The sequence below is a fragment of the Lolium rigidum genome, chromosome 3 (genome assembly GCF_022539505.1).
Source record: "Lolium rigidum isolate FL_2022 chromosome 3, APGP_CSIRO_Lrig_0.1, whole genome shotgun sequence".
Classification (NCBI taxonomy): Eukaryota; Viridiplantae; Streptophyta; class Magnoliopsida; order Poales; family Poaceae; genus Lolium; species Lolium rigidum.
The window spans coordinates 109,790,524-109,801,819 of record NC_061510.1 but is presented as its reverse complement, the minus strand read 5'-3'; the positions used below and the strand labels follow the sequence as shown (position 1 = coordinate 109,801,819).

Here is an 11,296-nt window from a genome sequence, read left to right as displayed (position 1 = left end):
ATTGCTTTTACCGGTGGCAACGTGACGGGGCTCTCTCGGCGATGAGATCATCGGGACCGAGTTACGCAGGAAGATGCTTGTGATGTCTTCTTGAAGATCATTTGATGATGTGCTACATCAAGCGAGGGATACCAAAAAAAATCCTTGATCCATAAAATTAAGGAAGAATTTCCATGAGAAACTTAGACCCTTTGCCATTGCCTAGGACTTGTATACGTCAACAAAGCTCGGAAACTTCAAATATATCCCGAGCTACATTGGTCATGTTTTATTTAAAAAATTGAATTCAACATTTTAAAGTTTTAAAAAATTCAGGAAAAAATCTAAATGTAGACAATGATGTACTCTACCATTGTGCGAAATCTTAGAATAAAATACGTTATACTTGAGGCTACAGAAAAATAACAAATTCTGACAAATGTTGAATTTTGCACAGCCAAATACTCAATCTACCTTTAGATTTCGTGTTCATGTCTTTTTGAAACTATGAAATGCCTTTTTGAATTTTTGAAAAACAGGTTCATGTAGCCCGAGCTCCAAAATGCCACACTCCAATAAAGCTCCATTATTGATATGTTTAATGTTCAAATATGTTTCTATTTCTATTGTACCAAGTGATTGTATTAGAATCGTAGGTAGCAATGGCATCAATGTTTTTGAACTATTTTGGTCTTTGCATCAAAACAAAAAAAAATCTCTGACTGAGTACAGTTACCACCCTCGCTGCCTTGCATTAGTTAAGTATAGACCACAACTTTGTCTGGTATTTGCGTACTCGTGGTGTCTGACGGCAGTCTCATGTTTTTGGGTCAACAGAATGATGCTCGCGTGTAGAACCACGTGCCAGCCAGATTGTTATTCAGGTGCAAACCATGTATCATATCATGTATGTGTATCGCTTTTTTGCTGAATTGTAATAGGGAAGTATAAAACTTCCACGCAACTGTACCCGATGCTATTAGTACTCGTAGTATAATACGGTGAAAGTTAACTGAAAGTTCACTTTCAGAAACCGTCGGTAAAATACCGTGACTGTTAATTAATTTTGCAAAGATCGATTACAGCAAGATGGGAGTAGTGCAGAGGGGCTCACGCACGCAGGGGCGGGCAGCTAGTTGGGGGTCAAGAAAAGGCGCGAGCACGTTGTGCGGAAAAGGCAAGCTGCAAAGCCAGCTGTCTCCACCTTCTCCTACAGCTCTCTTCCTCCTCCCGATCTGGCCATCCCTTCTGGTTCACCCGGACGTGCGAATGAATCATCACAGAATGCCAATTGAGATTGGCAATTTCCATCTACGATCAGTTCAATTCCTATTTCGAATGGGTAACTGCATTTCCACAGAAATGGAAAATATCTCGCGTGCCATACTTGTCAGTGTCTAGTACGTCATCAGCATTCTGCACTAGATATAGAGAGAAGACAGTCAGGCCTTTTCTGTGCGTTCGTTACACTGACTGACGGACTGTTAATAAGAGAGGTGACGTACGCGAGGGTGGCACGGCTGCAATGTGGACCCAGAGGCAGGGCACAGAGGCCGAGGTGCCAGGCTAGAGGAGGAGCAGTGGACCAGTCCGACAGAGGAGTAGCAGCGCGCCTGTTTCCGTTATCCACCCAGACACACCCAACCACCACCCTCTCCCCCTCCCTCGAACGGAATTATAAACTCTCCACTCCAGTCCAGTCTATATAAAACCCTCGGCCAGACTCCTCACCAATCGCCCGTCGTGCATCTCCATTCACCTCCGCTAACAGTCTCGTCGAGGTCGGCACGTAGGCAGCAAGGGAATCAGCGAGGTAGCCGGAGCCGGCGATGACGATGCTGGGAGCGCAGCCGGCGGCGGCGGTGTTCGGCGACACGACGCTGACCAAGGTGTTCGTGGGCGGGCTGGCGTGGGAGACCCACAAGGACACCCTCCGCGAGCACTTCGACCGCTTCGGCGACATCCTCGAGGCCGTCATCATCTCCGACAAGCTCACCGGCCGGTCCAAGGGATACGGATTCGTAAGCTCCCGAGATCCTCACCTCTTCTCCACTGCCAATTCCATCTAGCTTCTGACTCCGCGTCCGCGCGCGCGCGGCTTGACAACAAACAGGTGACCTTCAAGGAGGCGGAGGCGGCGAAGAAGGCGTGCGAGGACGGGACCCCGGTGATCAACGGCCGCCGCGCCAACTGCAACCTGGCCTCGCTCGGCGCCAAGCCGCGGGCCCAGGCGCCGCCGCCGCCGCACCTCCTCCGCCCCTCGCCGCCGACCACCCCGGCGCCGCACCACATGCCCGCGCTGCCCTCCCCGCACCACCAGCCCGCGCCAGGTACATTTGAACTCGATCGATCTACATTCAGTCCTAGTTACTGCCGCTAACGTGCGTACTGACGAGCGATCACGTGCTGTCGCGCGCAGCCATCGCGGTGGGGTCCAGGGGCGTCTCGCCGGTGCCGTGGTACTACCACCCCTCCACCACGCCGCCGCCGCCGCCGCAGGCCGCGCACTACGCCGCCCACCAGCAGTACCACGGCGTGCTCCCGTTCTACCCCGCCGCCGCCAACTACGGGTAAGCCTCGCTACATCCTTTCCCTAGCTCGCCTCAAACAATGCGTTTTTGGACGAACGGCCGGCGCCTCGAGCGCCGGGCGCCAATTCCCTGTAGTCGTACGAGGATTCTTGTCCGGCAGCGGGCGGCGCGCCCGACCGGCCACCGTTACCGGCGCCTGTCCCGCTGTCGCTAGCGCAGGCGGCGAGGTCAGGACGTGCCCCGCCCGTCGGGACCAGGCAGCCAGCGTGTGGGCACATGCGTGGCAGCACGCGACGCGACAAGCGGAGCACAGGGACAGCCTGGAACTTGGACCGGACCGGCCAGCTTGCCTCGTCGTGCTCTCACGTGCCCACGTGCCTGCCTGCACGGCATCAGAGAAAAAAATAATAGATCACCCAAAAATAAAAGAAAATTAACCTGTTATTGAAGGAGCACCGTAGTTAGTTACTGCACGATCTACCTTTGTTCATCCTGTTTTGACAGTGTCATTAGCATTATACTAAGTGGGATCAATGCATGATCGGTTTGCTGTCCGTATTCAGGTACTCGCCGAACTACGTCGCTGACATGGGCTACAACGCGGTAATTAAAATCACCTCATCATACATCAAAGTTGTTACTGCAACGTCATTTCACAGATCCACAATTAACAAAGTTTCCATTCGCATTAGCAGAAGCTAGGCCACGGGGCAGCGGCGCCCGGCGCCGGCGGGGCATACATGCAGCCGCAGGGGCACTTCTCGTACCCGGCGGCGGCGCAGGGAGGCATGATCGCTCACAACGGCGGCATGATGCCCGTCTACCCCTACTACCACTACCAGTACCACGGCTCGCAGGGCCTCGGCGTCCCGGCCGCGCACTTCTTCCCGCCGGTCTCCGCCGCCGCCATCCCCACCGTGCCCGCTATCATCTCCAAGCCCCCCGTCATGGTGCCTCCCAAAGGTACGGCTGCTTAGCTTGCCGAGACCATTAGGATTACGTCACAAAGTAAGATCATTACTACCATTGTTTCTAGCCTCTGAACTTTAGGATGCAACACCAATTTCTACTAGCTAGTTATATTCCTAGATCATATATGATCATAGATATACACCTAAATCTACGATATCACAGCTATGCAAATACCGCCAGAAGAGGCATGTCCTGCTAGACAACATTATTACGGCTTAGCAGCATCTTCATTAACTTTTGTTCCAGCAAAGCTGGCAAGATCCAATCTAACCTGTGGCCGTACATGTACATTCAGTGGAGCAGGTGGCTGGGTGCAGCTGAAGGCACGGTGACGTCCGTCCGCCGTGCGCAGGAATTAAAAGGCGGGGGGCCAAATTAAGGTGCTCGATCTATCTGTCTGATGATCATTATAACAAGCAAGCTGGATGCACAAGAAGAAATGGGCTCGTCCAGTTGTGGGGCTACCCCTGCCTTGCCGCCGATTACATTCGTTCAATTCCATCTAACTCCGCCGCGTGCGCCCATGGGGTGGGCGCGCGCCCAGCAAAGTCTGTAACAAACATTCAATTAGTCTCTCTCGTTTACCAACGTATTTTCAACGGTAAACCCCTTCTTTTTCAAAGTGTCTCTAGTCCGATCGCTGCAGGGGACAGTGAAACCTGAATAAAAATCGTCGTAATCTTTCGTCATTCTCTTGAGTTGATCTCCCTTGCCGTGAGAAACTGCATGTTCTGTATGTATGCGCTCGATGAGTGAGTGTCGCATCGGTGCGCTACCTACATGATCTTCAGTTAGTATCTCTACTGTGAACATACAACTATGAGAGAGATTCTCAGAGTACAAACTGCAGGTGTTCCAAGAAATCACATGTTATCTCGACCTACTATTCTTGCTATCAGCAAACTGATTAACTTGGGAAGAACCTTCAACGTGTACAAAATGTAGGTATATAGAGCAATGTTAAAATGAACAGCCTCATTCACTCTTATGTGCTAAACATCCTACGTTAAAAATGCTCAGTTGTATGTAGTACTAAATTCGTAGTGCGATTTGACAAGCACCGTTAAATTCTTGCACAATCTGCACAAAAGTACTTGCAAAAGTACTTGCAGAGAAGTCTAAAGATGAATATAAGTGTGTCATGTCCAGCAAAGTACATACATATTTCACCAGAATAAGAAGTTCAGGACATTTGATTGAAATGATTTCACGCTATTATTACTGCAAACAAGGTCCAGTCTGAACTCGCATGAAGAAAATGCCACATCCAAGAGAATTAAACAGAATAGAAGTTGATAACAAAATGGCAGGCTAAAGGATTTGCCTTAAAAAGCTTCTTCTGGCAGCAGTATTGATTGGTGCAAGTTGTCAACACTAAATTTACTTTTGATGTGCACCCAGAAAAAAATTCCTTAAGGCATAGAACAAAACAATTGACAACAGTTATATGTATGAGTAATTAGAAAGAAATGTTGCATGACTAAATTCAGTGTCATAATATATTAGGAGTTTACTTGGCAAAGTTTGGTACAGGCAATCTTCAGAAGAAGAAAGAAAACTGGGGGAGTCATGAACTTACAATAACTGATGAATGACGGAAAACAATTTCCGATAACTAAACGTATTAACCAATGCTGGCCAGTGTGAGCCACAACCCACAATCACTAAACGCAAAAAATTGTATTCTATTGATCACCTCCATTAGCGAAACAAAAAGCCTCTCAGGTCCAAGGGAAAACTACATGTATTATTGGACTTCTCTGTCCTTGTTATCCAATAAGGCTCCATACAAGTGCAGGATCTGTTGCAATCGCCCCAGATGTAGTTCTCCATAATATATTAGCTCTGAGGCACCGACCATACTGAGAAAGGACGGCCATATGTACGGTTTTCTGGGCCACTTAGGGTTTGCTACGCTTCTTGGATTCACTGTAAAGAATGACTCCTATAACTGTGAGAGTGTAACCAAGCATTCCGGTGATAGACACAGGATTCTTGAATATCAGAATTGAGACCACAACTGCCACAGCACCTTTTGCATTACCAAGGACCTGGAAAGAAGCATGGATATGTTACATCGTTGAACCACTCTATTGCTGAAAACCAAAGATTTGGTGTCTACTTGTTGAATGAACTAAGACAGCGCCATGAACAGAAACTTAAAGGCCAAAACATAGTTCACCAAATGATATGCATTAAAATCATCATAATACAGCAGTCCTGAGATTTTCTAATTTTTAATATTATAGAGCCAATACGAATTCCACAAGACACTTGCATTGCATTTTCAAACTGGATTATCAAGTGGGTTGGACCACAGCCACAATAAGTTAATAATAGCAGTTCAGCATGATGGGGTGTGTTTGGATTACGGATATTTCTTTAGAGGGATTTGGTATTTACTTCAAGTTTAAACTACATTCTGAAGTTCCTCAAAACAATAACCATTATCCAAACACTCCTTTGCTTGACAGGAAGACCTGTAAATTGTTGTTCCTTAAGGCCATTGCCATACTACTTGTCGTCACACTTTTTCAATATGGTTGCTGTTCGTTTGACAGTGGGACATTAGTCCACATAAAAAAAGATGCTAGCTTGAAGTAAGGTGGCCCACTGGAGTTATTATAAACTTAAAAGGAACTATAACACTCACAACATATTCGCAAGCTCAACAATTGAGTAAAGTTGAGAAGTTATTATCATCAGTATCTTATCTACACCCATATTTCAAAGGAAGATTTTGATCCCATTCTCTGTGTTATCTCAAAAGGTACAGTAAACCATTTAAAAGCCATACTTGCTGCTGTGGATGTAAATAATGCAGGGTCATGAACTGATGATTAACTAAGCCTACAAGGTGGTAGGTTAAACATATTGATTTTGGCATGAAGACCGCATGTAAACTTTGTGGGCACATTGCTAAACTATGCTCCAGCACCTATGAACAATAAGGAATTTAAAGTGAGACATACCTGTAGAGTCAATGCACTAGTATGTTTGGTCACCAAGAAATTGGTCAAGTTGACGAAATATGCCAAGCAAGAGTTAAATAACAGCAACCAAACAATGGTGAAATCCTTTTTCGCCAGTTCAATTGTAACGCCAACAACATTATCCTCCATAAAGAGAGTAGCAGGAAGCAAGAGAATAACAGCAACTGGAGCCATGTACAGGAGCAGATTCATAGAATTAAGCTTCTCCCTGCAAGATGGCAGAATAGTAAAGAGTCGATAATGGCCAATGAACAAAAACCCTGGAAGTATATATACAACACCCAAACAAACAGAAATATCTGAATCTGAGAAAATGCAATCATGCATACACAAATACAGAGAAAAATTAATTACCCCTCAGAAGACAGAAGAATTCCTTGCAACACCGTCTTCAATGCCCTTGCAGCAGTGGCTCCAATGCACATGATGAATCCAAACAGATGAAAGCTAGGCTCGCTCTGTAGATTTGAATTGTGCCATATTAGTTTATAAGAAAACATGCAAAACCTGGCATCTCTGTAACAGGGTGCAAGAAAAGTTTGGTACCATAGAGAAAAATAAATGCAAGTCATGTATTAGAATGCCACTAGCCATATCCCACAATTAACTGACCTAGATGCTGCATTGGACGTTAAGACAGCTACATAATGCAGTATATACCGCAAAGGGATCAACTTAGCAATTGCACAAATAATACCAGAATTTCTAAGGGAAGAACAGCAAATATTCCATGTCGGGATAATCGCTATATATCATGAGAATCAAAATGTTATTTTCAAGTCAAACAAAATCAAAGGGTTTTGTCAACTCCAACGAATAATCAATAAGTTGGGATACAAACAAATGTGAGTTATTCCTACTACTATATGACAAAAGGACAACCTGTAGACTAAAGTTTGCGCTGTGGTTTTTTTTTTGCGGGTAGATTAAATGTGAATTATTCCTACTACTATATGACAAAAGGACAACCTGTAGACTAAAGTTTGCGCTGTGGGTTTTTTTTTTTTTGCGGGTAGATTAAATGTGAATTATTCCTACTACTATATGACAAAAGGACAACTTGGAGACTGAAGTTTTCGCTGTGGAGTTCTACAGCAGAACGAAGTAGACTTCCTCAGGACGACAGGACCCATCCCCCTGATGACCATGTGATCATGCAAACAATCACTCAACCAGATTACTCACATAGGCAGTGAAACAAACTTTTTTAAATGATGCCTTGACATGAGGCAAACTACTGCCCAACTCATACAAGTCATAGTTTACAAAATCTATCAAATAGACTGTAAGAACAGTAACAGTTTGCTAACTTGAGGAAATACAAGCAAGTCATAATCTTACTAACTGTAGTGAACTAGGCATCCTCCCACAATTAACTGACCTAGGCTGTTGTATTGCACTTTATGACAGCGACGTAATGCAGTATCTATCCCAAAGGAATCAACTTAGCAATAAATACAAAATACTCCATGTTAAATCATATTTTGATGAGAATCAGAACCAAAGGGTTTTCCCACATATCCAAAGATAAACCAATAGTCCAGGATACAAATAAATGTGAGCTTTTCCTAGAACTTAATGAGGAAAGGACAACATGGAGACTTAACATTTTCACTGTAGATCTCCTCAGGAAACCATCTGTGTGATCATGCAAACAAACGATCAATCAACCGGCTTACTCTCGAGCCAATCGAACAGTTGTTAAAAGATGCCTTGCCATGAGACGAAGTACTGACCAACTGATCACCCGCAAAATCCTAATGGAGAAATCATCGCCATGTATCACAGGGCGCTCAATGGACTCGGCAGAGCAACCTACCACTTTACTCGAATTCTAACGTGCCTACTACTACACGAGGTAGAGCAGCCTAGATTTCCTCATGACCCCATCCACCCAATGACTGTATGATCATGCAAACAAACAATCAGTCAACTTGATTACTGTCGTAGCCAATCAAACAGCTTTTAAAAGATGACTTGACATGAGGCGGGCTACTGCCCCAACTCATCATCCGCAAAATCCCAGGCGACGGCGAGGCGCCGCCCTTGGCCATCATCGCGGAGCTACCTACCACTTTACTCGAATTCAAACGTGCCTACTTACTACACGAGTTCTACTTCGGTAGGGCAAACTAGATTTCCTCAGAACCCCATCCACCCAATGACTGTATGATCATGCAAACAAACAATCAATCAACTTGATTACTGTCGTAGGCAATCAAACAGCTTTTAAAAAGATGACTTGACATGAGGCGGAGTACTGCCCCAACTCATCATCCCCAAAATCCCAATGGGCAAATCATCGCCATGTGCCACAGCGCGCTCAACCTAGTCGACAGAGCGACCTACCCCGATTCTAGTTAGACAGACACACTAGACATGAAGCTAGACTAGATCTCCGTGTGACTAGAGTCCTGAATCTGGAGCTGGACGAACCGAAATTCCGCTCAGATCCGAGGAGAGCACCATCAGATCTACCGAAAAACAGGCGATGGAGAGAGGTAATAACAGGTAAAAAAGCTTACTCCGCTGGCGATGACGACGCCGGTGACGACGGGGACGAGGGTGAGGTAGGTGATCCATGACTCGCGCTTGACGGTCATGATGTATGCGAACACGGCGGTGAAGAAGGGCGTGGTGGCGCCGACGGCCTGGTTGAAGGAGACGGGCAGGTAGCGCAGCGATACGTTCCCGGAGACGACGGAGCCGCAGAAGACGAGGCTGAGCGCGGAGATCTTGGCGAGCTGCACCCGCGAGCGGACGAGCTGCATGGGCACGATCCGGAGCCAGGCGATGGCGGCGTAGGAGAGGAGCGCGCAGGCGGACATGTGGCACATGGTGAGGAAGATGGGGTACTTGAAGCCGTAGTTGCTGAGCAGGTACTTGTTGAGCAGGAGCACGCCGATGTTGGAGGAGTACCAGGCGGTGACGAGCCCGACGGTGAAGAACCGGCCGTTGGCCGCCGCCCCCGCGCCGCCTGGCGACGGCGAGGCGCCGCCCTTGGCCGTCATCGCGGCTGCCGGCGCGCGTGGATCTGGGGGAAGGGGGAGGCGGGCGGCGGTGGGCGGTGGTGGGAATGGCGGGTGGGGTTGGGTCGCGGTTGAATTGGTTTGGTTTGGGCTCGGAGCGGAGCCGTGTGAGCTTGGGTGTTTAAGGGAGGAGACGGCCTCTGTCGGTGGATGCAGCCAGAACGACTGGTTTCTGCCTCCCTTTTGAAGCTGCTATAGTTTGTTTTGTTTATTTATTTAGAATTTATTTATTGACTTCTAAAATTGTGTTTAGATTGCTTGACTACTACTAAAGCTACTAACTAAAATTGTAGAAAGAGAATATTCACATAATTAGAATGACATGACATTGAATATTGTAGAAACAAAAGAACAAATGGTTACTAAGAAAAGGCCTTGGAGATATTTTTTTAGATCAGATGTACTTGATTAAAGAGAAGGATGTGAAACACAAAAGAATTTTGATGCCACATTTATTTTCCTCCAGTATTAAAGAAACCCCTATCATGCTAAATTTTAAGTATTAAATAAATTCTTATTATTTTGAAGTATCTAATCTAAATAGTTATAAAGTGTTCTAAATAAATTTTCTTGGTGCCATCCGATGATTCAAACTTTACAGATAAGGTTTTTTTTCTTATGGTTGCAATCCTCCAAACTTTCTTTCATCATAAGAACTTGGACAGGGCCTAAAAAGCCCGAAGCTAAAAATGTAGGCTCGAGCCCAGCCCGTCATGAGACTATCGGGTCTAGAAATCAAGCCCAAGCCTGGCCCTGCCCGACGTTTTGGCTCAAGATTCAGGCACAATCTCGACCCGACATGCAAGCCCGACCTAGCCTGTTTGGGATTTTCGGGTCTGGTCGGGCTGCCCATACCCAACTATAATTCTACATAATATGTTTTCTCTTTTACAAGTTAATGATACATGTTAACTTAGATAAAAATAATTTACAAGTACATCTCAACTTCTAAAGCTAAGATAATAAAAACTATACATATGCTATAGCCAAGGATATTTGCAATGTGCCTCAAATAGCTGACATTTAATGACAACTGGATCCAATTCATCGACCCTAAGATAGATCGGTAGGTAAGGCAAGTGAACAAAGAGCAACAATTCACAGGTTTGGAGGCAAGCCATCTACAAAGATAGAAACGCCAAGAGATGAGGTGTCTGTTAGGATGACGACAACCGCAAAGAGAGCGCGGGATAGATAGATAGATGGCATTTAATGACAACTAGATTCAATTCATCAACCGTAAGATTGATCGGTAGGTAAGCCATAAGTGAACAAAGTGTGACGATTCGTGGGTTTGAAGGCAAGCCATCTATGAAGACAAATACGCCAAAAGATGAGGTGTCTGTTAGGATGACGACAAGCACCGAGAGAGAGGGGGAGGGGAGGGAGGGAGAGAGAAAGAGGGTAGGGTAGGGGGGAGAGGGGAGGTGGTGTAATAAGGCAGGTTAACTTTCTGATGCCATAGTAGAGTGAGGGAGCTCTTGGTGGGTTCTTCTAAAAGGTAGTTTTGCCGCCATGTTCACCTTATATTTGTATATCATGACACATATGTTGTAGATGGTTGATCTGATTATGTATAGATGATGCTATTATTGGTTGATCCAGTGTTTTAATCATGTGTTTAGTTTTCAGAATGTATGTAAGACAAAAAAAAAACAAGAAGCCCAATTTGTTCCTTTAGCATGAATCTAAGAAAAAGCCAGAGTAACAAGGATGACAAATGATACAACTGACTCTTAACACTACCCCTAAGTTTTTTTTGGAGCAACCCGCAGGAGCTCTGCATTTTCAT

The 11,296-nt window shown here is 45.7% G+C and overlaps 2 protein-coding genes across 2 annotated transcripts; one reads left to right on the top strand and one right to left on the bottom strand.

Moving 5' to 3' along the window:
* The first annotated feature begins 1,808 nt into the window (after positions 1-1,808).
* On the top strand, positions 1,809-3,803 carry LOC124695334 (probable RNA-binding protein ARP1). Its single transcript, XM_047228189.1, has 6 exons — positions 1,809-2,000; positions 2,093-2,309; positions 2,399-2,549; positions 3,074-3,113; positions 3,206-3,473; positions 3,778-3,803. Exons 1-6 carry the CDS (start codon positions 1,809-1,811, stop codon positions 3,801-3,803), a joined length of 894 nt encoding a protein of 297 aa, XP_047084145.1.
* Positions 3,804-4,959: 1,156 nt separating this feature from the next.
* Positions 4,960-9,486, bottom strand: LOC124702151 (probable sugar phosphate/phosphate translocator At3g11320). Its single transcript, XM_047234263.1, has 4 exons — positions 9,001-9,486; positions 6,830-6,933; positions 6,455-6,683; positions 4,960-5,533 (listed from the first exon to the last, which is right to left on the bottom strand). Exons 1-4 carry the CDS (start codon positions 9,484-9,486, stop codon positions 5,384-5,386), a joined length of 969 nt encoding a protein of 322 aa, XP_047090219.1. The 3' UTR covers positions 4,960-5,383.
* Between the last annotated feature and the right edge of the window lie 1,810 nt (positions 9,487-11,296).

Bases quoted from the DNA above. Each gene is read 5' to 3' on its own strand.
- LOC124695334 (XM_047228189.1), top strand. From the start codon at position 1,809: ATGACGATGCTGGGAGCGCAGCCGGCGGCGGCGGTGTTCGGCGACACG. The intron at 2,310-2,398 runs GTACATTTGAAC...TGTCGCGCGCAG, and splicing joins GCACCACCAGCCCGCGCCAG to CCATCGCGGTGGGGTCCAGG. The intron at 2,550-3,073 runs GTAAGCCTCGCT...GTCCGTATTCAG, and splicing joins CCCGCCGCCGCCAACTACGG to GTACTCGCCGAACTACGTCG.
- LOC124702151 (XM_047234263.1), bottom strand. From the start codon at position 9,486: ATGACGGCCAAGGGCGGCGCCTCGCCGTCGCCAGGCGGCGCGGGGGCG. The intron at 6,934-9,000 runs GTAAGCTTTTTT...TCAAATCTACAG, and splicing joins GCGTCGTCATCGCCAGCGGA to AGCGAGCCTAGCTTTCATCT. The intron at 6,684-6,829 runs GTAATTAATTTT...GCCATCTTGCAG, and splicing joins ATTCTTCTGTCTTCTGAGGG to GGAGAAGCTTAATTCTATGA.